At 45.2% G+C, this 27,514-nt stretch overlaps 1 protein-coding gene across 1 annotated transcript in view; it reads right to left on the bottom strand.

Moving 5' to 3' along the window:
• RNF213 (ring finger protein 213) overlaps positions 1-27,514 on the bottom strand; it is a 194,263-nt gene that overhangs the window by 83,309 nt on the left and 83,440 nt on the right. Inside the window, 8 exon segments of the mRNA XM_033962240.1 lie at positions 5,514-5,678; positions 7,674-7,811; positions 11,335-11,552; positions 18,635-18,800; positions 19,072-19,676; positions 21,290-21,445; positions 23,152-23,325; positions 23,410-23,593. Of these exon segments, the coding sequence (XP_033818131.1) occupies positions 5,514-5,678; positions 7,674-7,811; positions 11,335-11,552; positions 18,635-18,800; positions 19,072-19,676; positions 21,290-21,445; positions 23,152-23,325; positions 23,410-23,593 (1,806 nt within the window).

The following is a 27,514-nucleotide window of genomic DNA, read 5'->3' as shown; positions in this document are numbered from 1 at the left end:
TCCTCGATTGGTGTTGATCTGAGGAATGCTACTGAGGCTGCCATTGCTCTGACCTTATGGGCTGTGACCTTACAAGGAAGTGATAATCCAGCCTGGGCATAGCAGAAAGAGATACAAGCCGCCATCCAATTAGAGATGGTGCGCTTTGATACGGGTCTTCCCAACTTGTTAGGGTCGAAGGAGACAAAAAGTTGAGGAGTGGTTCTGTGTGGCTTGGTGCGATCCAGGTAGAAAGCCAAGGCACGTTTACAGTCTAGAGTGTGAAGGGCCGATTCTCCGTGGTGAGAATGAGGCTTAGGGAAGAATACTGGAAGTACAATGGATTGGTTGAGATGAAATTTGGAGACCACCTTAGGCAGGAATTTCGGGTGAGTGCGGAGGACCACCTTGTCATGGTGGAATACTGTGAATGGTGGATCCGCCATCAATGCCTGGAGTTCGCTGACTCTGCGAGCGGACGTAAGGGCTACAAGGAAAAGCACTTTCCAGGTGAGATACTTCAGAGGGGCCCTGTTGAGTGGTTCAAACGGGGGCTTCATGAGATGGGAAAGGACTACATTGAGGTCCCAAACTACTGGGGGTGGTTTGAGAGGAGGGTTAACATGGAAGAGTCCTTTCATAAATCTGGCGACCACCGGATGGGCCGAGAGGGGTTTCCCTTGTAGGGGCTGGTGGAACGCCGCAATAGCGCTCAGGTGGACTCGTATGGATGTGGACTTGAGCCCAGATTGAGATAGGTGTAGGAGATAGTCCAGCACGGAGGATAAGGAAGCTCGCTGAGGTTCCTTTGACTTAGAAACACACCATGAGGAGAATCTGGTCCATTTCTGGGAGTAGCATTGTCGAGTGGCGGGCTTCCTGGAAGCTTCCAAGACCTCCCTCACTTCTTGTGAGAATTGGTGAGGGGTTACGTTGAGAGGAACCAAGCTGTCAGGTGGAGAGACTGCAGGTTGGGATGAAGTAGTGATCCTTGATGTTGAGTAAGTAGTGAAGGAAACACTGGAAGTGGTACTGGTTCCCTGCTGCTGAGTTGAAGTAGGAGGGAGAACCAAGGTTGTCTGGGCCACCGAGGAGCTATTAGAATCATGGTGGCCTGTTCGAGTTTCAGCTTGACCAGAGTCTTCTGGATCAGCGGGAATGGTGGGAACGCATATAGAAATCGTTTCACCCAGTTCAGTAGAAAAGCATCTGCCTCGAGGCGATGAGGAGTGTAGATCCTGGAGCAAAACTGAGGCAGTTTGGAGTTGTGGGGAGCCGCAAAGAGGTCTATCTGAGGCGTCCCCCATTGCGTGAAGATTTGGTGAAGGGGGCTGGAATGGAGAGTCCATTCGTGCGGTTGTAGCAGACGGCTTAGTTTGTCTGCTAGGACGTTGTTCTCCCCCTGGATGTATACTGCTCTGAGTATGGCGTTGTGGCGCACCGCCCAGTCCCAGACTCGTAGAGCTTCCTGGCAAAGGAGGGCCGAGCCCGTGCCTCCTTGCTTGTTGATATAATACATGGCGGCCTGATTGTCTGTGCGAATGAGGATTACCATGTCGTGGAGTAGGTGTTGGAAAGCTTGGAGCGCATTGAAGATGGCTCTGAGTTCCAGTAGATTGATTTGGTGTAGTCTTTCCGCACTGGTCCAGAATCCTTGGGTGCGGAGACCCTCCAGGTGGGCCCCCCATGCGTAATTCGACGAATCGGTTGTGAGAACTTTCTGATGGGGGGGAGAGTGCATCAGCAAACCTCTGGATAGATTCGAAGAGGTCATCCACCAAAGTAGAGACTGCCGAAGAGCAGGTGTGACTAAGATGCGTTTGGATAGTGGATCGGACGTCTGATTCCACTGTGATGCCAGGGTCCACTGGGGGATCCTGAGGTGGAGTCTGGCAAAGGGTGTCACATGTACTGTGGAGGCCATATGGCCCAGGAGCACCATCAGTTGTCTCGCCGGTAGGGTTTGGCGAGTAGACACCGACTGGCAGAGATGAAGAAGAGACTCCATGCGTTGCCGAGGCAGGAATGCTCGGAGTCGGGTGGTGTCCAGGACCGCTCCGATGAAGGGGAGGGACTGGGTGGGTTGTAGATGAGACTTGGAGAAGTTGATCTCGAAACCCAAATTCTGGAGGAAGTAGGTTGTAGCCAAGGCCGCCGAAGTGACCTCTGGGGCTGACGGGGCCTTGATGAGCCAGTCGTCGAGGTATGGGAACACCTGTAGACCCCTGTCCCGGAGTGCTGCGGCCACTACCACCAGGCACTTTGTGAAGACTCTGGGGGATGAAGATAGGCCGAATGGTAGCACTCGATACTGTAGGTGCAGATTTCCCACCCGAAATCTGAGGAACTTTCGGGAGGCCGGGTGAATGGGGATGTGAGTGTAGGCCTCCTTGAGATCCAGGGAGCATAACCAGTCGTTCTGCTCGAGGAGGGGGTATAGAGAAGCCAAAGTCAACATGCGAAACTTCTCTTTGACCAGGAACTTGTTGAGGGCCCGAAGGTCTAAAATGGGTCGCAGGTCGCCCGTTTTCTTCGGGACGAGGAAGTACCGGGAGTAAAACCCTCGGTTCAATTGGTCTGGCAGGACCGGCTCGACAGCCCGAAGCTGAAGTAAGGTTTGGACTTCCTGAAGAAGAAGGGCGGTCTGCGTCGAGCTTGAAGGATACTCTCTTGGAGGGTGGTCCGGGGGGACCCGGTGGAATTGAAGAGAGTATCCTTCTCTTATGATGGTGAGGACCCATAGGTCCGTGGTTATGGCCTCCCATCGATGGTAAAAAAGATGGAGGCGGCCCCCTATGGGAGAGGCCGAGGTTATGCTCCCGGGGGGGGCGTCAAAAGGGCTGGGGAGCCTTAGGTACAGCCGGTGGCTGAGGTTTTTGCTGAGACTTCTGGGGAGGTTGTCTCTTCGCAGGCTGTCTCGCAGCAGGCGTTTGTCTGGGCATGTAACGCCGCTGGTAAATCAGGGGTGGCCTGGAAGGTCGAGACTGTTGAGGTTTGGGTTTGGGCCGCAGGATGGATTGAAAGGATTTTTCATGATCCGACAGCTTCTTGGTAACAGTTTCGATAGACTCATCGAACAGGTCAGCTCCAGCACATGGTACGTTGGCGAGTCTGTCCTGTAGGTTGGGATCCATATCGATGGTACGGAGCCATGCCAGGCGACGCATAGCTACCGCGCTTGCGGCGGCGCGTGCCGAGAGTTCGAATGCATCGAAGGAGGATTGCATCAGCTGGAGGCGTAATTGGGAGAGGGAGGCTACCACTTCCTCGAACTCGAATCGAGCTTGGTTGTCTATGAACGGAGTGAACTTGCGGAGCACCGGCAAGAAGAACTCCAGATAGGAAGAGAAAAAGAAGTTGTAGTTTAGCACCCGTGACGCCATCATGGAGTTTTGGTAGAATTTTCTACCAAATTTGTCCATTGTTCTCCCCTCTCGGCCCGGCGGTACAGAGGCGTAGACCTGGGAGGGATGAGAGCGTTTAAGGGAGGACTCGACCAGTAGGGATTGGTGGGAGAGTTGAGGGCACTCGAACCCTTTATGGTGCACGATGCGGTATCGAGCATCGAGTTTGCTGGGGATCGCCGGTATGGAATACGGTGTTTCGAAGCACTGCATGAAGGTCTGGTCCAGTAATTTATGCAAGGGGAGCCGAAGCGACTCCGTTGGAGGGTTAGGTAAATGCATGGTGTCCAGATACTCTTTGGAGTATCGGGAGCCCGTGTCAAGGGTCACATCCAGATCATCCGCCATTTGTCGGAGGAATGATGAGAAGGACAATTGTTCCGCCAGCGTTGGTCTGTGGGACGGGCTGGAGGAGGAGGAGGCCTCCAGGTCCGTGGACATCGGGGAGTGACAAGGAGAATCGGGCACCGGTGTCTCCTCGTACTCCGGGCCCCTCGGAGGGGACACCTCTGATGAGGAGTATCCCCTACGTTGCAGTTTTTTCTGCGGTGACACCTCCGAATGGCGTGAGGAGTGCCAGGATGAGTGTCTCGATCGGTGCCCGTCTCGGTGGCGGGACGGGGATCGGGATCGTCTGTGCATCGCATGGTCTCCCGAGGCCCCCAAGTGGATAGGGCTGGAAGCAGTGGATCGCAACTGGGTTTGCGATGCGGGTTCTTGCGATGCTACCCAAGTCTGGTAAGGAGTACGGAAGAACTCTTCCTGACTATGCCCAGGGCTTCGAGTATCGATCGGAGGTCTGGTCCCATGTTGGCGCGGAGGCGTAATGGGTTCTAATGGCGGCATATCGGTAAGCGAGGCTTGCCGCGCGGGCATCGCCGCCCTCCCCCGTTCGTCCTCGTCGGTTGTCGAGGTCGAACGGTGTGGGGGAGGGGGCGGACCGCCTTTGGACCGGTACCGGGAGGTCACCCTGTATGGCAGCGATGAGCCCGGGTCCGATGGTCTGCATGAGCTCAACGAATTGAGCTTCCAGCACGGACCGTAGCGAAGCCGATAAGGAGGGATCCGCACCGAAAGGGGGTCCTCCTGCACGGACATCGCGCTCCTTCGAGGCCGAGTGCTTCTGCTTAGTAGCTTTCGGCACTTTGATGACCATTGGTGGCACTGTGGAAGGAAGAGGTACCTGAACCGAGGAGACCGGGGCAGGCACCGACGTCGAGCTCGTGGATGGTGTCGGGGTGAGCGATGCCGGTTTCACCACACTCGATGCAGGAGGGGTCGATGCCGGTTTCGCCCGAACCGGGGAGGTATCAGATGAAGTGGAGGCTGAGGGATCCTTAGCTGCGTCCATCTTGAACATCGATTCCCACAATAGGCAACGCCGCTTGAATGAGCGTGCCGTAAGGGTAGAGCAAGGCCTGCACGATTTCGGGATGTGGTCAGGGCCCAAACACTGCAAACAGCGCCAGTGAGGGTCCGTGAGTGAAATCGCGCGTTGGCACTTGCTGCACTTTTTAAACCCGGTGATTGGCCGGGACATAGGCCGGAAAATCTCCGCCGCGAGGTCGAAGCCAGTGGGCCTGAGCCACGTGGCCGGCCCGTTCGACCCGCCGGAGGAAATAATCTTCTTTTTTTTTTTTTTTTTTTTTTACTGAAAAAGAAAAGAACTGTTAACTGTAATTAAAAGAAAACGAAAACGCGGACAAGGAAGGCAAATTTAACTGAATTCAGCTAGCGCATGAAGAAGTTGAACTTCTCAGCTCCGCGGAAAAGAAAGAACTGAGGAGACACGCCCGGATCTCCGGGTAGGAAGGCACCGGCGCATGCGCGGTGCGGGCATCTAGAAACTTTAAGTTTCTACAAGCAACACGTGCTTGTGAGACGTCCGTACCGGGGCTCTGTCTGATGACATCACCCACTAGTGAGAATAGCTGCCTGCTGTCCTGGGATAAAGAAATTTTACAAAGAATAATAACTAAAGGACCTGACACATATTTCCCCAAGATCCTGCTACCCCTCCAGTGCATTTAAATATAACAGGGAGTTGGTTCTTTCCTTAAGCCAACCCCCTCCGGTGCTGTACTAGAGGTCAACTGTGCAGCAGAGAAGACAGTGATGGGAAATACTCACCTCTGAAAACATCTCCACTTCCACATTGCCCTGCTCCCCTCGCCCAGACATCAACATCAGCTTGTTCTGAAGCTCCCTCAGGTCCTCCAGAGAGTAGCAACGCAGCTCTTCCTCATCGTCATGGCTCTCAGGAAGGTACAGGTGCAACACAGTGTCCATGGAAACCTGCCGGTTATAAAAGGTCAGAACCCATTCCTCTCTCAAGGCACTGAAGTACTCAAACAGAGGACTTGAGACACAAGTTCACAAAGCCAAGCAATAGCCAATTGTACCTCAAATGGAGCCAATGGTTACTGGGCCACAAATGTATGTGTGTGTAGGGGAGGGTTCTCTGTCAGTGCGGTGCCTGAACATAACAAACGTTATAAACAATCAGCTATGATAGACCACAGCTCACTCAGGCACTCTAGGGGGGGTGGGGGAGAAGAGGCACATTCCCGCCAAGCCTACAAAACACTGCCCCATAGTAACCCCAGCTCACTTTGTTGTAAATTTATGAAAATTATTTTGCAATGTTTCAGTGTTCAGAGCAAGACTGACAGGTGGAAGTCATGCAACCCTTCCAGCTACCTCAACCAAAGAGGAGAACCACCTCCACAGAACAAAGATCCTTAGAACCACAGTGAAGATGACCAAAACGTGTTGCAATACTTTATTATTTAAACATAAATGACTCGATATAGGAGTCTTGATATTTTTGTCAACTTGTTTCAACTGTGTAGCCTACCTTACTTTAGAATCAGCGTGAGTACTTGCATTTGAAATCTAAAAGTGATCTCCATTTTTTTTTTTACTTTTGCACTAGCGGGTTTATCAGCGTTTGGTACCGAAAGTGACACGCTTTCACAGGCCGTTGTTTTATGAGTCTCAAGAGATTCTATGCTGCATTTTTACTGTTAGCTGCACTGTTGAAACAACTTGACAGAAAAATATCAAGATTCCTGACATAGGTCGAAACAAGTCCGTGTCAATTACGTTTGAATAATAACCTACTGGGACAGAAAGTATCACAACACTCTTTGGTCATGTTCTCTCAGGGTTTCCACAGCTGGCGCTGTGCTTGTTGAAGGTTTCCGGGTCTTGCTGAGTCTTGTATATTGGAAGCTTCTATGCCGCTACTGACAACTGGGGAATCGATTCTGAGCGCTTTGCACAAGCTTCAGTAAAGGTGTTACAATAGCTGAGCTTCAGTAGTGGTGTTACAATATGTGAATCTTACCTATTTATACCATCTATAGACATACACTATAATGGTTGTTTCTGTGTTGTCATATACTTGTCTTCCTTTGTATTATTTGTGAGTTCACCCTTTCATGTTCCAAGTGGGGGTGGGGGGGGAAGTCTGCTGTTTCCTCCTTGTTGCTATTCCCACTAAATGTTTCTTTATTTGCTAAAGTGTTCTGTGAAGAGTGTCGTCTTTATTCCTTTCTTGAACTTTTTGGTGTCCTTTTCTACATGCAGCACTGCACAGAGTCATAAAGAAGAAGAAAATAGTCCCTGCTCCAAAGAGCTTACCATCTAAACAGACACGACAGACAAACAGGATGTCATGGATACAGTTAAGGGGAATGGTTTTAATTCCCTCAGAAGGGAGATCCACCCCACTGGGGCCATCACCGAAAACATTCTTTTCCTGATGCTTTTGTATTTGATGTCTCTGAAGGAGGGTATTTCCAGCAGGAGGTTTGGGCTCAAGGCCAGTGCACCTGCTGGTGTGCGGTGATGTAGTCCGACTGCTAGATATTGTGGCTCTGACAGATGAATGATTGTGTGTCAGCAACATGATCTTGAATTCACCCTTCTTTCAACTGGGAGCCAGTGTAATTCTTTCAGTAGCGGGGTGGCACTCGTCTGCTTTGATTTTCCCAGCAGGAATCTACTGTTTGGATCTCTCTGATTATGTACTTTGGAACTGGTGGACTGCCCTGTTCCAAATCACGTCAGTGAGCCCACGATTTAAAAACTGAAGAAAGCCACAGCATGATGGCTGAAATGTCAGTTTCTACCTGACAAGACGCAGCGAGACCCAGAAACCTGCAACGATCACTTTTTAGTCATCTTTATCGTGTTTTGCATGGACCTTTCCAGCTACGCCATGTTATTCCTCAATACCACAGAAGCAAGAGCCAGGTGCGAGCAACACAGGGAATACATGCTTACCTTCTGGCCTTCTGGTGCACTGAGGTGGTAAATCCCTCTGCTATTGATTGCACTCGCCAGTGATAAAGAGGACAGTTCCACGGAGCCATGGCTTTCCTTCACTGTTTTCAGCCATTCAAGATGGCGAGCAGAGTCCCTCTGAAAGAAATTTAAAAAAAAAATTTAAATCTTTCCTCAGAACACTCTGGCAGAAACACCGTGCAATGAAAAATAACAGATGAAGGAAGGAGAAAGGGGACAGAGTCTGGTCTTGGAAAGAGTTGAAGCATTTCTTTTACGTAGATTGAGACTGCGGTTTTAACAGAGGATGCAGGAAATGCCGAATAGGCTGATTGAGGCTACTTTCACAGACCTTTGGCAAGTGCTAGAGATGAAAACAATGACTGAATTCAAAAAGGCTTGGGATCTCGAACTAGAAAATGAATGATGTAAAAACTTAAATGTCTGAATCTATGTTTATAGTAGTCCATTCATCTAAGGAGCTATGAATTAATAATCTGTGATGATAATGAAATGGAACCACTTCCAATATCACAGCTCTGGCTTTTATCCTGAATTAAATTAAACTGTATGCATAAATATATCATTTAATAAGTAAAGTGTTCAGACCCTTAAAGCAAACTGTTCAGTGATAACACCAAACTATGGTTGCCAACGGGACCATCATCGCCTTTACTGTCCCTATTGTCACCAACACTATTGAATGAAAATTCAAACACAAATAAAAGAAATCACTTATCTTTTATGTTGGTTGGTGGCTTATTGATTTTGCTGTTTGAAATGTGGCAAATCATGCTTAGATGGCGATTCTGGCTGTAAAGAACTAAGACCGGTTTAGAATGGGCTGGAGAGGACTCCAGAAATCTGGAACGTGTCAACTGGGCAGACCGTTATGTCTGTGTCCCACAAATGACAAGATGGTTTGGATAGGCTGGTGCAGTGGCGGGGGGGCAGACAGTCCTGGGCGCCATCTTGGTTGGGGCACTGGAACATTTCTGCCCCCCCCTCCCAACGTTCATACCCTTCCTTCCCCTCCTCCCACCTGTACTTCTTTAAATTTTCACCAGTGCGAGCAACTTCTCCGGCTTGCATTGGCCTGGCTCTCCTCTGAAACCACTTCCTGGTCTTGGGGCCAGGATGTCAGAGGGAAAACCAATGCCAGCATGAGAAGCAGGCCGGAGAAGCTGCTCACACTGGTGAAGAGGGGGAGGGAGGAGGCGAGCGAGGTGTGGGGGGTGCAGAAGGCACCATTGTCCCGGGTACCTCCTACCCTCGCTACGCCACTGGGCTGGAGTGGACTTCAACGACAGCTACAGTAGTTGGAACCTAAGCACATTTAAGGTCTGATTTTGTAAGGGACGTCTGCCACGTGTCACAGACAGGCGCCGAGTATAGAATCGCAGCTAACAAGGCCCCTAGGTGCTGGAAACGTAGGCCTGCATTTCCAGCGCCTAGGGTCCTTGTAGAATCTCGGCCAGCGGTGCCTAGTGATGCCCCTAAACACACTCACTTCCGGGCTCTGACCTCACTAGGCGCTGCTAGGCCCTAAGGAACTAAGCGCCCGTCCTGGTTTTCAAATGGCATAATCAATTATCACATCACTTAAAACCAATTATAACACTCAAGTTAGACGCCGGCAAATTTACAGTCTATGTTCCACAAATGTTAAGGACAGACCATTTTAATCGTGAATTACGGTAATGAGTGCGACTGTAGTGCAGACTGGATGGACCGTTTCTAGAACCCAAATCGTTAAACATTTTAATACACTCACTTGTGATCGCTAAGCTCGATTATTGTAACTCGCTATTGTTAAACATTACTCAAAAGGAAAAGAAACGTTTACAAATAATCCAAAATACTGCAATTAAAATCATTCATAATGGAAAAAAATTTGATCATGTAACTCCTTTTCTGATTGACTCACATTGGCTTCCCATTAACCAACGAATAACCTATAAAATTTTGCTTTCAGTATTTAAAACGCTATCCACCAACGAACCCCAATTTATAGATCGGTTACTCATTCCTTACAATACGACACGTTCACTCCGATCTACATCTCAGGGATTGCTAATGATTCCTTCTTTGAAAATTATTGGAACCAGATGTCACGATATATATTCTGTAATGGCCCCTTTAACCTGGAACGCCTTGCCTTTATATATAAGAGAAGTTAAAGATCTCAGCAGATTCAAAAATAATTTAAAAACTTTTCTATTTAAAGATGCATTTAATGTTTAAATAATTCATTTTTACCAATCTTAATCCCATTCCATATGTTTTTCCCTTATGTGGTTTTTCTTCTCTTCCCAATTATGAAAAATATCAATTGTAACTGTCTTCTCTTCCTTTCCTTTATGTATTTGAGTCTGTTTGTCTTGTCAGTTTGTTTTTAACCCCTTTTAAAGTTGTATAATGAACTCTTGATCTATTTTATATTTTAATGTTACTCGCTTAGTATGTAATAAGCGATTTATCAAATTTAAATAAACTTGAAACTTGAAACCGTTCCGGTCTTTATCTGCTGTCATTCAATACTGAGGAATTTTAAAAGTAGAGCAAGTGCATTTTCACACTTGAATATTTTTCCTATTATCCGTTCACCATCACTGTGTGTAAAAGCAGGAAGTTCACTGAAGACACCCCTGTGCACAGCTGCAAGATTCACACTCTGATCCGTCACACGGCAGATGTTTAGGAAAATGTGCAAAAGAAGTTTGACATATACCAGCATAATATAATTTAACTATCCGTACATTTTCAAAACTTACACAGGAAATAATAACTCCCCATTATCTTTATAGGAGGTCAAGTTTGAGGTAGAGCAAAAATGGCACTATTCAGCAGTGCTGGATAGATTAAATGAGGGCCAGAGGTCATCATGGTCCCTGGAATCTTCTTTTGCAGAGCTTCCACACCATGATTCGGCTCTTTGTAAGGAGACTCAAGCTTACAGAGAGGCAAATGGTAATGTGGAAGTGGGAAGTGCGCTGTTTGAGGCAGCTCTACAAATAGAAAAGCAAGAAGAATAGATGGTAGATTCCCAACCACATTAATTGCATGAAACAGAAAAAAGAGAGAGAACCAGGTGAAGGTTTGTGGGGGGAGAGAGAGAAAGAGAAGGAGAACCAGGTGAAGGTTGGGGGGAGACAGAAAAAAAAATAGAAAAGAAAGAAAAAGAAGAAGAAAAGAAAGAAGAAAGAAAAAAAATAGAAGAAAAAAAGAAAGAAAAAGGAGAAAAAAAGAAAGAAAAAAGAAAGGAGAGAAAAAAGAGAAAAGAAGAAAAAGAGAAAAAAGAGAGGGGGAGAGGAAAAAAAAAAAAGGACAGAGATTTATTTCACCTATCAAGGGAGTGCTTTCACATAGGCAACAGCCTGCTGGATTCTATCAGCAATTTGCAGATACATCTGAACTAAAGTGTCTTTTTCCCTATTCTCTGCCGGTGGGTAGAGCCTTAGTAAATCCATTTCGGAAAGAGCTACTGCTGATTTGGGAAAGGATTCCTCCAGTCTCCCAAACTTCCCCTTTTCCCATCTATCCAGCATTATTCCAGTGAAGTGAAATATTCTGATTTTGGACTGGCTGCTAGATTTTAATGAGAATTTGTCAAGGTTAAATGCCAATGCCAGCTGAATATTATTTGAGCAAAATTCGTTACCAATTTTTTGGGCAGATTTCTATCACTCTCCAGAGCCTTCCACAGCTTCTGTAAACACAGCATAAGCCCTGCAAAGCCCTTGTTGTTCTTCAGCTCATAGAGTAAGGCAGAGTATCCAAAGACAGCATCGTGAAAGCACGCCACGCGGTCCACATCCATGTCATTTTCACCCGCCGAGATAGATGCCAACTCTATGAAGACTTTAAGCTCGTTGAGATCTGAAGAGGGAAGAAGAAACGATGCGGCAAACAGCAGGTGAAGAGAAAAATGAAACTGTATTACACATGCAAGAGACACCCCAAAACGAGCACCAGTAAGAAAGGGATTGGGACTCGTTTGACAACCACCCTCAAAGCAGTTTACATAGAGGGACTTCAAGCATTTTTACTACCTGTCCCAGTGGGCTCACAATCTATCTAATGTACCTGGGGCAAGGGGGGATTAAGTGACTTGCCCAGGGTCACAAGGAGCAGCATGGGTTTGAAGCCACAACCTCGGGGTGCTGAGGCTGTAGCTTTAACCACTGCACCACTCTTGAAACCAAAATGTAGTAAAAGTGAGCCAAGTATAGGACAATGAAGCCATTGTGACATCACTGATGAGGTTGGCTCTTATTGGTGCAATGAGACATTGTGACATCACAATACCAGCTCTGGTTATCAGAGGCTGAAACTCTTCACACTATTTATTTGTTCAATTTTCTATACTGTTCTCCCAGGGGAGCTCAGAACGGTTTCCATGAATTTATTCTGATACTCAAGCATTTTACCCTGTCTATTCTGGTGGGCTCATAATCTATCTAATGTACCTGGGGCAACGGGGGGAGTAAGTGACTTGCCCAGGGTCACAAGGAGCAACATAGGTTTGAAGCCACAACCTCAGGGTGCTGAGGCTGTAACTTTAACCACTAGGCCACACACCCTGTTATGCCTCAGCATATTACTGACATGTATCCTCAAGTCTGCTTATCTGAAATTCTGCTTATCTGACCTCCTTGTCCTGAGTGTTACCTTGACAGCACCAAAAGGACAGTAAAGTCTGTTTATCTGACATCCTGATTTCCTTTGCCTGCTGTCGCCTGGATAGCATCAAAGAGACAGTAAACTGCAACACCTCCTTGCTTATCTGACATCCTGACCTCCTTGATCTCCAAAGGACAGTGAAACCAGATGGTTTCTGCAATAAGCTTGCTTAGCTGACATCCTGACCTCCTTGATCTCCAAAGGACAGTGAAACCAGATGGTTTCTGCAACAAGTCTGCTTAGCTGACATCCTGATTTCCTTTTGCCTGCGTGCCTCTCAAATCACATCAGTAAAGTCAGATGGGAAACCGGGCTCTGTAACACCTCCTGGATAACATCAAAGTCTGCTTCTCTGACATCCTGACTTAACAAAAGACCAGGACCGGGGGGTGCCTGAATCATAATAACAGGACCAGCTGTTCTTATTATGAACTCAGCAGTCTCTCATCCTATATAAACGGAATTCTGCCTCTAACCTTAGAATCCATGATGTCTGAAGGGAGAAGCCACGATGTCTAAAGGGACAGTCCTTTGGTCCACCCATCTATCAATTGCAAGGATTCCAAATTGTGAAGATGGTCGTTGTATGGGGCAAGGTGATGCTATTTTATATTTAATTCTAATATAACAATAATAAAGCATTATTGTTTATGCTTTATATTGTCTGTGTGCTTTTCTGAGTGTCAATGATCATCCCATTTGACAGAAATAAGTGGCGGAACACACCCCTTCAAAACACAACACAAGCTCAAACTCCATAACATTTCAGGGACACCTAAACCCAGAGCCAATCCTGCTACAGGCTTGATTTTTTAGCTTTGCTAACAGACATTAAATGAGGCTCTAAGCCCTAAAGAAACTAAAATTATAAGCTCTCAGTATCCGAGGATGAGGATAGAAATGAAAGGGCAGGAAAGCACACCTAAGAAAAGTCAAGAAAAAAAAGACTTAATTATACTTTCTGGTGGGCAAACTTATGTTCTAGTTACAAACAGGAAAGAATGAATGCTGAAATTTGAGGATATAGGGGTGGAGCCCATTGACATCATTTATTGAGTCACAATAGTTGTCATATACCTTTTCTTTTTATCTGACCTCCTTACACATCCAGGGAGATGGGAAAACATTATAATTATTATTCATTATATCTATTTTATTGAAATTATACATGTGGTTTTATTTTCATTAGTTAATGGGAGGAGGGGGGTGAAAATGTTTGTTGCTGAATTATTTGTATATTTAAAGTGCTTTTGTTTGATTCGTTTATGTTTAAATTCACTGTATTGCACTGTTAATAATTGAAAACTAATAAAGATTTACAAAAAAAAAAGCTTGGGAGTCGAAAAGAAGATGAAATATGTAAACTGCTGAGGTTTTTAGGCGGCATAACAATTTTTTAAATAAATAAAATAAATATGAAGAGTGAAACACTTCATCTAAAACTGCTTTCTACAGCAGGGATCTCTAAACTAAAAATCACCAGAAGGGCTGGTTGAGGAGGAGGGGCACCAATCAGAGTTTGCAGAGCAAGATCAGGGATCCTCCTGGGGTGTGAATGTGTCTCCATGGCTGGTGGAGTCCTGGACACCCCGACAACTTTGGTGCCTAAACACCTAAGGGGAAAATGTGCAACTTCTTTTGGGATTGGGGTTCAGCTGCCAGCCGGCCGGCATGGCAGTCAGAAAAACGGAGTTCCACAGACCACAGCTTGGAACCTCTGCGCTACAGATTTCACAGTTGTTTTCTTTCATTTTTTATTTGCGTGTGAGAAGCATGGAGATAAGTTATCAGACATGTAGAAAGACAGTACTTAACTTGCTAACTCTAACTGGGAAGAAAGATATAGCGACACTAGAAAGGTTCAAAGAAGAGCGACCAATATGGTAAAGGGGATGGAACTCCTCTCGTATGAGGAAAGACTAAAAGGTTGGGGCTCTTCAGCTTGGAAAAGAGACGGTTGAGGGGAGATAGGATTGAAGTCTACAAAATCCTGAGTGGAGTAGAACGGGCACAAGTGGATCGATTTTTCACTCCATCAAGAATTACGAAGACTAGGGGACACTCGATGAAGTTACAGGGAAGTACTTTCAAAACTAATAGGAGGAAATATTTTTTCACTCAGACAACAGTTAAGCTCTGGAACACGTTGCCAGAGGTTGTGGTAAGAGCAGATAGCATAGCTGATTTTAAGAAATGTTTGGACAAATTCCTGGAGGAAAAGTCCACAGTCTGTTATTGAGAAAGACATGGGAGAAGCCACTGCTTGCCCTGGATCGATAACATGGAATGTTGCTATTTTGGGTTCCGTAATCTTACTACTCTTTGGGTTTTGGCCAGGTACTAGTGACCTGGTTTGGCCACGGTGAGAACGGGTTACTGGGCTTGATGGACCATTGGTGTGACCCAGTAAGGTTATTCTTATGCTCTTAGCTAGTTCAAGGGAAGGGATTTTGGATTCAGTTCACAACTTTTTCAGTGGCCGTTCAAGATAAGCTGCATTTAGGAAGGCATTTCCCTGTCTCTCAGCCTAGGTTTGTTCCTGAGGCAATGGAGCTTTCCTTGACCTTCCCAAGATCACACGCAGCCACAGTGGGATTTGAACCCTGATATCTCTGTTTATCAGTCATTTGGCTGAATGTATAAACTCAAATTGCAGCAGCCAGAGCTTGGCCTATGGTGACATGCATTAAATAGGGGACAGAAACAGAATAAAGATCTCACCCTGCCCTTGTAAATTCTGTCTGCCCAAATCACAAATGAAGCGCGAGTTCATCTGAACAAAGATCTCCAAATGTTAAACACGTACAAAAGAAGTGCCACTGAACCAAATAAGGGAGATGATGCATATGTTTGCAGAGAAACTGTCCACACGGAGGTTATTCACATCAGAAAAGAAAGATTTAAAAGAGAAATGCAATTATAGTCTCAGATAAAGTGACAAGAGATCTGAGTTTTTTGCAAAGCAGCTCTATCTAGCCTTATGTAACCAGATGGCAATCCGATTCACATCTGCCAGCTGTGCTCAAAATGACTTTTTTTTTTTTTTTTAATATTTAGATATTTATTGAAAAAACGTTTGTATGTTACAAATGACATCCATAATACAATATCAACCACTCCCCATCAGCCGAGGAGGAGCAAATAAAACAAACAGTTGAACCATGCTTTTGAAATAACAACTTAATCCCGCTTCTTGTAATATTCTTGAAACCCGTTCCATTATATTCAGTCTAGCCCCAATTTCTCCCCATAAATCCAATTCCCCTTCCACAATATCACCCATACCCCCCCCCTCCCGGTCCCCATACTTCTGGCAGACAACAAAACATGTAATTTCGAGAGATCCCCTAAAAAGCCTCCAATATTTCTTCCAATTTATTCCATGTAAGCAAGTACGTTGTATATGTATGTCGCCTCTTAGCCAGTGCCATTTCCATCTTACCAATCGATAGCAGTCGGTTTACCCATGCATTCTGTGAGGGAGCTGCAACATTTTTCCAATGGTTGGCAACAAGACATTTCGCTGCCGCCAAACCCCATCTCAAAATTTTTGTTTGCCATGATCTTTCCCTATTATTATGTAGCCCCAAGAGACAGCTCTGAGGAGACGCCCCCACACATTCACCCAGACATTCAGATAGTTTGTTAGTCACATATAACCAAAATGGTTGAATGATCCTACATTCCCACCAAATATGCATAAAGGTCCCCTCATGCAGACCACATCTCCAACAAAGTGCTGATGTTCCAGGAAACATTTTATGTAGTCGATCCGGAGTGAAGTACCATCGTGTTAATACTTTATAAGCATTCTCCTGTAGTAATGCACAGGAAGAGGCTTTATAGGTTTCCCTACAAACTGTTTCCCAGTCATTAATAGACATCCGTATGTCTAAATCCCTCTCCCATTGTTTTCGATAAAGGTAAGTAGTAGTCGAGCTACCCCGCCTATATTGATATATCACTGATAATGGTTTCGGAACCCTCTGTAGTAATAACCAAAGATTTTCCATCGGTTCCTTTTCTAAGTGGAGTCCCGATCCCCAACCCTGCGCCACCATAAAATGTCTAATTTGCAAGTATGCAAAGTAGTCATCCTCTGTTATATCATATTTCTGCTGAATAGTGGTAAATGAAATGATCCCATCCTCCCCCAGTAAATCTCGAAATTTACTGATCCCTTTTTGAGACCATCGTTGAAAGGCTCGATTGTCTCGGCCTGCTGGAAATAAAGATTCAGTAGTTATATTTGCCATTGAGGAGACTCTGGCCCCACCACCCATCTGTTTGCGCATTTGGGTCCATAAACGCACCAAATGCTGCACAAAGGGGTTCGATATGCTCTGGACCCATCTACTCTGCGACCCAGAGGACCATTGCCTAGTTTTCAAAGGTTCCTCTGTACTATATAACTGTTCCAATTGTATCCCACTTTTATATTCCCCTATTTCCCAGTCTAGCACTAGTTTCAACTGTGCCGCCTGATAATACCACACCAAATTGGGTAATCCCCTCCCTCCTACCTCCCTGGGTGCCCACAACAAGGATTGTGAAAGTCTTGGTGATTTACGTTGCCAAACAAAACTTCGTATTTCCTTTCCCAGTCTCTTTAACTCTCCCAAAGGGACCGATAGAGGCAAAGTCTGAAAAAGGAATAACAGCCTGGGTAGTACATTCATTTTAATAATCGCTATCCTGCCCCACCATGACACCCAAAGACTGTGCCACCCTTGTAAATCAGTTCTAATTTTACGGTAGATTGGCAAGTAATTCTTTTCATAGAGTTTTTGGAGATCCGAAGGGATATAGATCCCCAGGTACCTAATTCCCTGCTCAGCCCATTTGAAGGGGAATGTGTCCTGTAGCGTAGTTACCTCGCCCTGTGTCAGAGTCAGATTCAAGATTTCAGTTTTCTCTAGATTTACTTTGAATCCTGAAATCTTCCCATAAGTATCAAATATCGTTAAGAGATGAGGTATGGATGACTCAGGTTTTCCCACATATAGAAGGATATCATCTGCAAACATCGCTATTCTGTGCTCTACTTCCCCAATAACAATCCCAACCAAGGATGTATGATGTCTTATGGCCAAAGCCAGGGGTTCAAGCGATACCGCAAACAGTAATGGGGAGAGCGGGCATCCCTGTCGAGTTCCCCTAAGGATAGGAAAAAAGTCAGTGTACGATTGGTTTATCCGCAAACAGGCCCTAGGTGCAGCATAGAGGGCCCGAACCCATTCTCCAAACATGCCCCCCAGTCCCATCCTATCCATCACATCCCATAGAAACCCCCAGATAACCCTATCGAATGCTTTCTCAGCATCCACTGATATCAAAACTGCTTTGTCTTGGCCTCTGCCTACTTCCCATAGTAGGTTTAAAGTTCTCCTAATATTGTCGCTCACCTGTCTCCTCTCAAAATGATATTTTTTTCAGACTTTTCTAAGAGAAATTCGACTGGTGTCTGTAAAATTTCTTTAAATATACTGGAATTGTGTTAAGATTCAGAAAACTTCTAGAATTAAGTTCTTCAGATCGACGATTCAGAGAGCTATCAAAAGATGAGTTTCCTCCCTCCCCCACCTGTTTTCTCCAAGGTCTGTTGGTAGCTGAAATTAATTTTCCTTGTGAGACTGCTACCACTACTATTAATTATATCTATAGCGCTATCAGACGCACGCAGCACTGTACAGAGCCACAAAGAAGAGTGAGTCCCTGCTCAAAGAGCTTACAATCTAAACAGGCAAGACAGACAAACAGGATGTCATGTATTCAGTTAAGGGGAAGGGTTAATCAGCTGGCTGGGTTGGAGGGCAGAGGAGAGTACAGGACAATGAAGCCATTGTGACATCACTGATGAGGTTGGCTCTTATTGGTGGAATGAGGCATTATGACATCACAATCTCAGCTCTGCTTCCCAAAGACTGAAACTCTTCACAATACTACTATGAATTATTTCTATAGCGCTACCAGACGTACGCAACACCGTACAGAGTCACAAAGAAGACAGTCCCTGTTCCAAAGAGCTTACAATGTAAACAGCCAAGATAGACAAACAGGATGTCATGGATACAGTTAAGGGGAAGGGTTAATCAGCTGGCTGGGTTAGAAGGCAGAGGGAGTAGGGTTATAAACTGAAGGCTATATCAGAAAGGTGGGTTTTCAGTCTGCTTTTAAACATGGGAAGGAAAGGGGATTGATGCACAAACTCGGGTAATTGAGACATCATTTTTATGTAAGCCATGATGCCTAATGAAGCGTGATTAGGGGGGTTTTACCTTTCAGGGCATCAGTGACCCAGTTGACAAAATCCCTTCTGTTCGTGACTTCCTTCAGACACTCCCGCCGTGTCTCACTGATCTCCGACAGCTCTTGCTTCATCCGCACCAGCTCATCATCGATACAAGACAGCTGCTGCTGCTTGAAAACCTCAAAGTCGTCAGCCTGTGCAATGAGACAGACACAAGGAGTGAGGCTATTCGGCTTTAGTGGTTCTTATGATACCCATGTAATATCCTCTCTTAGGACACGAATGTAAAAGTGGCAGCATGCATGTTTCCTGAACAAAAACCTTCTTTCCACAAACCCTAATAAAACAGAAACTCGCTTCCCTCTTACAGATCTGCCCTCCCTGTCCTGCACAAAGTCGTGAAGACCTGGAGCAAGCTCTATACTGGCCTCAGATTTCAATGGAATGCATTTGCAGCATACTTACAAAATCTAAGAAGGTCTGCAGGATTCTGAAGTCTCCAGAGAGCCTGAAGTCTTCCTTGACCTGTGCGATGACCTTGGCAGAATCAATGGCCAGGTGGAGCTGATGATACTGTTGGATCTGTTGGAGTCGATCATTTATCCATTCTCTTTGGCTTCCCACCTCCAGGCAACACATGATCTGTAAATCCTGCCTCAGGTCTTCATAGTTGTCTTTATAGCTTCTGAACACATCATCTACAACTGCAAACCTCAGTTTTCCAGATTTTAGTTCCTCATAAAGGGCTCGGTATTTCCTCAAACAGGGAGAGAACACTTTTTCTAGCGCTTCTAGGTTCAGCTCTTTCTTGATTTCGTCGTCATTATCTTCTGTGTCCTCTGACTCATCTTGGACTAGCAGGCCTTGGGCTTGCCTTTCCCAGTACAACTTGAAGATGCCGCTGTCCTTGAAGAAGTGAATTTGACTAGCTATGCCTTTCATCTCCTGGCTCAAGCCGAAGTGGATCACAGTACAGGGCTGGTGCCCCAAAATGTCCACTACCACCACCTCATTAAGTGGCTTCAAACCCAGGTCCTCCCTCAGCTTCTTCTTCAGTTCTTCAGTTTTCACTTTAAAACAAAACAGCCAGGTTACAATCCGTTCCATTTCAGAGACATTGCACATATTTACCAGTTCTAATCATGAATGATAATGTACGGCAATAGGGAGAGAAAAAGTAATGGAATTTTTTTCTCACAAAGCCTTGAGGCATAAGGTTACTATTTGCTATCTGATGGCCATCATATTCCATACTATATCATCCATTCCCATCAATCTCGCAAGTACTGGGCAGAATTGCACGGTCTGTGTCCCGTATATGGACATTCAGTTGAGAACGGGCTGGGGAGGGTTTCGATGGCTGGGATGGTTAAGATGGGCTGGAGTGAGCTTTGACGGAGACTCCAGTAGATGGAACCTAAGAACGGTACCGGGCAGAGCTCTGGGTTTCTGGCCCAGAAATATAAAGAAAAAGGACCTTTTAAATTAAATAATTAATTTATAGGAGTGTGTATGGTTGGGAAGACAATCCAAAGACATTCCCATTTCTTCAACCTATAATTCATTGTTCATGACCACCGATTAGAAATCTTGTAAACCACACTGAATCCTTGTGGTATAGAAGAAAATGTACGGTATGGTGTGGTACTCCTCGGCTGGAGCAAAAAAAATTAAAAAGGGTACTGCAGGGACTACCAGTCACAAAACCGCCTCTCCTCCACATTCCAACATCCTAATAATAATAATTATTATTTATTTATAACCCGCTATACCTTAACTGCTCAGAGTGGTTTACAAGAAAGAGAAATCTGCCAGATGCAGATGAAACACAAAGGAATTACAGTCAAACCTCGGTTTGCGAGTGTTTTGCAAGACAAACAAAACATTCTTGCAAATCATGACTCGCAAACTGAGCGTTGACTTGATTTGTGAACATCGCTACTCCCCCACCCACCCACCCGTGAACCAGCATCGCTCCCCTCCCGCTCGCGAACGCCCTCCTGCGCGAACAGGCATCCTCCGCCCACCCAAACAGAAGCCTTACCCCATCTGGCACCGGCACGCAGCCTACAGGGCATGCCAGTGAACGAAGATCCTTCCTGTTGTCTGGACCTTGAGCATCTGCGCATGCTCAAGGCCTTCTGGTTCTCACTCTCTCCGAGATTCTCAGAGATCTCTGAGATCTGCGTGCCGGTGCCAGATGGGGCAAGGCTTCTGTATGGGCTGGTGAAGGATGCCGATTCTCGGGGGTGGGTGGAGCAGTGCCAGTGGCCTCGGGGGGTGGGAACAAATCAAGTGAGTTTCCCTTACTTATTATGGGGAAACTCCCTTTGATATATGAGCAATTTGGTTTACAAGCATGCTTCTGGAACAAATTATGCTCGTAATATAACTAGCATGGTACATCACTCTTCAAAATGTCACCAGCCCTAAGTCGATGAGTTGCAGACATTTGATTGTCTCAACTTTATCCCCCCCAATTTTTCTGAGAAGTCATTCCTACTGTACTAGCAAATCCCAAATCACTCACATGGACCACTGTGAACTCAAACTCAGCTTAGTAAGGAATGCAATAATTCAGCTTTCTAGACTGTTCTGGCACCTTGCTCACTGCTGTGCATTTATTTGCCTAACAGAGAAGGAAGAAGTTCATGGGAAAATACAAATAGTAAAAGGGATTCACCGTGCACAAATTCGTCCACGTTCAGACACATCTTCAAGAGACTGTTTGCCCACTCCCTCTCCGTCAGCAGCTGCTTCAACTCCATCTCCCTCTGAGCCAGCACCTGCTTCATGTGATCCTTCAACTCTTTCTCAGAAGCTGATAAATTCTTTTGTTCTGGAAAAAAAGAAACCGAGAAAGTTCAATGAGAATCAACCCCCATCCCCTATCTAACGTCTCCATGCGTACACCAACCAGCAGGGGAGACGGTGAAGTGGCAAACTGCCAACAGTGCCACAAAATAAAATGAAGGAAGCAACGCTTAACACTTTATCACCTGCAAATCTATCGAGAGCACATGGGGTGGGATATTACACTTTCTGGGTGTGACGTCACTCAGCCTCAGCTTCATTTGCATCTTGAGTTTAAGAAATTCTCTTGTGTTGATTGCACTAGATTTCCATCTTAATTTGTCAAATCTAAACAGGAATTCCCTTCTATCACACTCAGCCTATGAGTTTCTTACAGAGACCATCACCGACAACAGATCCAACAAGCTCTGTATTTTGACAGAGCTCAGAAGGGATTTACGTTCAACATCATTTCAACAGCCTGCTGACGAATGAATGCTTCTATGTATACAGCAGGGCAATGAAGTAGAGAATAACATGGGGACAAATTTTTCCCTGTCCCTGCAGCTCATTTTCCCATCAAGTTCTTTTCCTGCCCTGCCCCATTCCTGCAAGCTCCATCCTCATCTGCACAAGCCTCAAACACTTTAAAATCCTAAGTAGGAACATTCTAGAGCTGAGATTGTGATGTCATAATGCCTCATTCCACCAATGCCTAAGCTCCATCCTCATCTGCACAAGCCTCAAACACTTTAAAATCCTAAGTAGGAACATTCTAGAGCTGAGATTGTGATGTCATAATGCCTCATTCCACCAATGCCTAAGCTCCATCCTCATCTGCACAAGCCTTGGCTCTCCCGATGATGTCATTTCCTGGCCCTACGTCCAGAAAGTAATTTCAGAGGGAGAACCGAGGCTGGCACGAGCAGTTTGGAGATGCTGTTTGCACCTGCAAAAGAATTAAAGAGGTCCGGGGGGGGGAGGGGGCTGACGGTGCCTTGGGCAATCCGTGCCCCTCCCGCCTTTACTATGCCATTAGCACTTGCAGCTGCTTCTCAGAATGTATCGTTGCAATCACATTTTAAGATCTTCTGATAACTGTTAAATTCCTGTTATTGTGACAGGTGAAATGAGTTTTTGAAAGAGAGTAAGACGAGAAGATTCTTTTTATCTTTTGTTTTTATTTCTTTTGATCATTTTATTGCTGTTTTTTATTTAAAGTTATGTTCTGTTTATTGATATTGCATACGTTTTATTATGAGCCATTTAGGCATCAAGTGGATTATAAATAAATAAATAAAAAGTCCTGAGTGAAAAAAATATAAATGGTATTGTGGACCCGAGATCCCAACTTTCAAACCAATGATATCTATTGTTCTACAATGGCTAAAGTTGAAGGTTCTTGACTCTAGAACACTTTGCCTTATGACATACTAAGTATCAGTTTAAGAAGCAATTCAAAGGGTAGTTGTTCTTACAAATTGACCCTTGAACGTCTTGATTTCACTAACATTACTTTCAGAGTGACTCAACCGTTAAAACGATGTAACTTTTGATTAAAGCAATGTTTCTGTTTTGTGTCCGGTTTTAAATTTCTTGTGTTTTTTAATTTTGTACACTGCCTAGAAGATGTCAGAGAGCGTGATTTATAAATATTTTAAATAAAGTTTGAAGACTGATGGCAATTCTGGCCATGACTACACAAGGAACTCGCTCAGGTTAACAGGCAGCGACAGGAAATGGTTTCCTTACTCAAATTCCAGATGCAGAGAAACTGCTCCTTTTTGCGGGTGATGCACGCCAAGTGCTTGACCAGCAGTGTCCCGCTCATCAGGCTCTCCGTCACCTGCTGGAACACAGATTCTGCAACCCCCATCAAATGTCTGGCATCCTCTGTAAGCTGCTCCAAGATCTTCCCATCAGAGCCTGCAAGGATGCCAGAAATGTTAAGCGGATGACATTCGGCATCAGAAACAAATCACAAGAAATAAAACCAAAAGCGTCTCTTACCATACAGTTTAAAGATGTGCTGCACATCTGGCCACTCATGCAGATGTCGCAAGACGTCGTCAAAGTCATCCAGGGGTTTCCCATTTCCATTCTTTGGCCAGGAGCTGGTGATAACCGCAGACACCAGCTTGCCAAACCTCTCTAGATTATACCTGCTCAGCATGCCAAGAATATTCTTCTGAGCCTGAAAGATAAAGAGGATTTGAAGGTTTGAGCCAAGTCCACAGTCATTACAGAAATCTTGGAGTGGCAAAGGTTTGCAGTAAACATAGAATTCCTGCCTTCATGGTCTGTTAGTTTCTACAAAATCCTGGGTTGTATAGAAAGGATAAGAGTGAATCAATTTTTCATCCTTTCAAAAAGTAGAAAAGCCAGGGGACACAATGAAATTACATGAGAATACTTTTAAAACAATGGGAGGAAATTTTTTTTCACTTGGAGAATAGTTAAGTTGTGGAATTTGTTGCCAGAAGATGTGGCTACAGCAGTTAGCATCGCTGGGTTTAAGAAAGGTTTAGACAAGTTTCTGGAGGAAAAGACCATAGTGTGCTATTGAGATGGACATGGGGGAAGGCACTGGTTGCTCTGAATCAGTAGCATAGAATGTTGTGACTATTTGGGCTTCTACCAGCTACTTGTGACTTAGATTGGCCACTGTTGGAAATGGGCTTGATGGACCATTGAAGTGACCCAGTAGAGTTATTCTTTTGTTCTTATGTGAGGCAAGTATAGGACAATCAAGGATGGATCTTATTGGTGGAATGAGGCATAATGACATCACAATTTCAGCTCTGGAATGTTGCTGCTCTTTGGGTTTCTAAGATATCAAAGAAATTAGACCTAAAATTCCATCTTACCCAATATAAGCAGTATAGAAAAAATATGGGTAACATGATGTTTGCATGAGACTTTGTGTGTCAGAACTTTAATTGTATTTCACACTAAATTCTAGCAGAATTTATCATAACGTCATTATCTATCAGTTAAATAAAGTTTCCATCTAAAAAATCTATATAAATTTCTCACTAGAGAACAGAGGTCAGCAGATCATAACATTCCTGGTCCGTAACCTGAATCTGATGTTATAATCATTTATGCTCTAACCTTCCTTCCCACCATTTAAACTGATTATCCACAAGTGCTAAAAATATTAATTATCTATGCAAACCCCCCCCCCTTTTTTTTTCCATTTCATTCAAATGAAATTTATCAAACAACCATAATGTTGTTTAAGAATTCCTTTAGGAAAGAAGGCAACGCTTATATAAACCAGCCACCACCAAATTCAGGTACGGACCTGGAATGATTGATCTATGGATCATAGGAGATCAAATGATCTGATCACTAGTGCTGCCCGATTTGCGATTCAAACCGATTCACTTTAGGTGAATCGATTTGAATCAATTTGTATTTTTTAAAAAATCAGCATCGCCGATTCGGGGCCCAACACTCCTCCCCGCACCGCTAACTTAAAGCTGCTCTTGGACAGTTTCTGTCTCTGTTTCAGCGCTATTAGTAATAGTAGTAGAGACACGGCGAAATCTGCACCAACCATCCCTCCCGCTCACCGGAAGCAGACGCCTGCCGACAGGAAGTCGAGGAAGGCTTAGATCCGCTCACAGATGAACTTCAGCTTCTGCTCTAAACTCCTTCCGCTTGTGTCTGCGCGTGAGGAACGCCTGCACTGCCGCGAAGGAAGCTAGAGCCTGGGGCTGCAAGCACGTGGAAATGATCAAAAAGAAGGGGCAAATGTAGGCTCTAGCGCAGCCGCGATGTCAAAGCTAAAAGGCTGAAGAGCAGAGAGGAGGGATGTCTAAAACCGAGCCGACAGGTCTGATTTACAATCTCCCCTCTGCAGCTGGGTAACTTGGAAGCTCTGATACTTTCTTATTACATGCCATAAAGACATAGGAGTTGCCATACTGGAACAGACCGCAGGTTCTTCAAGCCCAGTATCCTGTTGCCAATAACGGCCAACCCAGGTTACAAGTATCTGGCAACATAGGCACCAGCTCTGTGGGTGCATGAGCACCCCCAATAATTTGGGGACCTCACATGACCAGAGCTAATGTGTGGCCCATCCGGGTATCTCTTCCCCTTCTGTCCTGCTACATCCCTTCCCAGACTTGTTTGGAGAAGCCCCAGCGGGGCAGCCATTCTCACAAGCTGCTGACGCTGCCCTGAAGCTTTATCTCTACTGTGATCTACCCAGGCATAAATAGGAAGTTGAGTCAGGGAGAGGGTGGATCACAACAGAGGGAAAGCTTCAGGGAAGCGCTGGCAGCTTGTGAGAATGACTACCACGTTGGGGCTCCTCTGAACAAGAAGAGTGAAAAGAGACCGGGAAGGTGAGGGGAACAGAGGGAGAGGGACAGAAGGGGAAGAGATGCCCGGACCGTGGGGCCCCCTGGAGATGCTTTAAGTTAGCCCAAAGGGGGGGATAGAGATACTGGAAAGGAGGGTAGTTGGGAAGAGAAAGAGAGAGCTGGTTGACCCTGGGGTGGTGGGGAAGGAGGGAGAGATGCTGGATGAAAGGGTAGTTGAGAAAAGGAGAGATGGTGGATCTGGGGATGGTGGGGTCCATCACTGCAGCTGCGTGGATGGAGATGAAAAAAGGGAAGTTGCCAGACCTCCAGGGGAGGGAAAGGAAACAGAAAGGGATGACAGAGATGGCAGATGGATGGTTAGTACGGAGAAAGAAGAAAGAAGGAGACCCTGGTAAGCAAGTTATCAGAAGACAACCAGAACCTGGGACCAACAAGATCTGAATAATGACCAGACAACAAAAGGTAGAAAAACTAATTTTATTTTCCGTTTTGTGATTACAATATGTCAGATTTGAAACGTGTATCCTGCCAGAGCTGGTGTAAGACCGTAAACGTGAGCTAGGATTTAACAGAGAGAGGAAAAGTCTTTTTTGTTTGTTTATACCACAGCGCCAGTGTGGTTAGGAGAAGGCAAAGGGGGTGAAGAGGCTATAAAATAAACCCACCAGGATGTTTGAAAAAAACACCCAATTGGGCAGGAAAATCGAACCGAATCAAAAAACCAATTCAATAGGCTGAATCGAATCGAGTCGAAATTTATTTTCCTGCTCACCTCCATTCCCTAGTGAGAAATTTATATAAATTTTTTAGATGGAAACTTTATTTAACTGATAGATAATGACTTTATGATAAATTCTGCTAGAATTTTGGGTTTCTGCCAGGTAATTGTAACCAGGATTGACCACTGTGGAAACAGGAGACTGGTCTAGATGAACCTTTAGTCTGACCCAATATGGCTGTTCTTATGTTCTTGGCACACGGCTGAAGGTGGCGGTAGCCAGATTAGATGTGCCTACACTTCGACCATGTGTTTTGACTTTACAGACCATGTCCATTCCACATTCAGAAAGTTCCTCTGTGGTCATTTTCAGGCACTATATGGATTAATTAATGGACAATCGCACAGATAACATGTGTATTTCTACACAGACGGTGCCCTTCTCACTGCTGGACTCCCTCATCTCCAATTATACACTTTTATACGCTTGCTCTGGGATGGTTACAGTTGGATACCAAGGAGTATAATCAAACCCTTGGGGTTGGGGAACCTCTAAGATAATTGGAGAGAGGTCAAATGGCTGAAAATTTACTTAAGATGCCCAATTCACTGGACTCTACAGCACATTCACTGGTTCTCTGTCATGGCTGGAGTACAATTTAAACTGGAAAAAAATATTCTCTCTTTCTCAACACATAATTAAGCTCTGTATTTCTATGGCACTGCTTTCAGTGACCACAAGAATGGAATATAATCCCTAATATGTTAAAATCAAATTATTGCCCACTGTTGAAAGAATACCAGGCTTGATGAACCTTTCGCTTAACCCAATAGGACAATTCTTATGTTCTTACAAGGCCTGAGATCAAGACCCATCTCAGTGTGTATCAAGAAACGCATCAGGAAACTACAGGTGCTACAAGTGGACAAATCTAGCTAGAAGAACAGACAGTGACTGAGAAACAAGAGCGGTGGAAACGAAGCAGGACAGGGAAAGAAGATTTCCCCTTCAGGAACAAGTCTTTGGTGTTTCTGCTGATTCACCCTGGATTTCTCCAGT

This window comes from Geotrypetes seraphini, chromosome 10 (assembly GCF_902459505.1).
Source record: "Geotrypetes seraphini chromosome 10, aGeoSer1.1, whole genome shotgun sequence".
Taxonomy (NCBI): domain Eukaryota; kingdom Metazoa; phylum Chordata; class Amphibia; order Gymnophiona; family Dermophiidae; genus Geotrypetes; species Geotrypetes seraphini.
The sequence above is the reverse complement of the archived record's forward strand: the minus strand, read 5'-3'. Positions and strand labels throughout refer to the sequence as shown.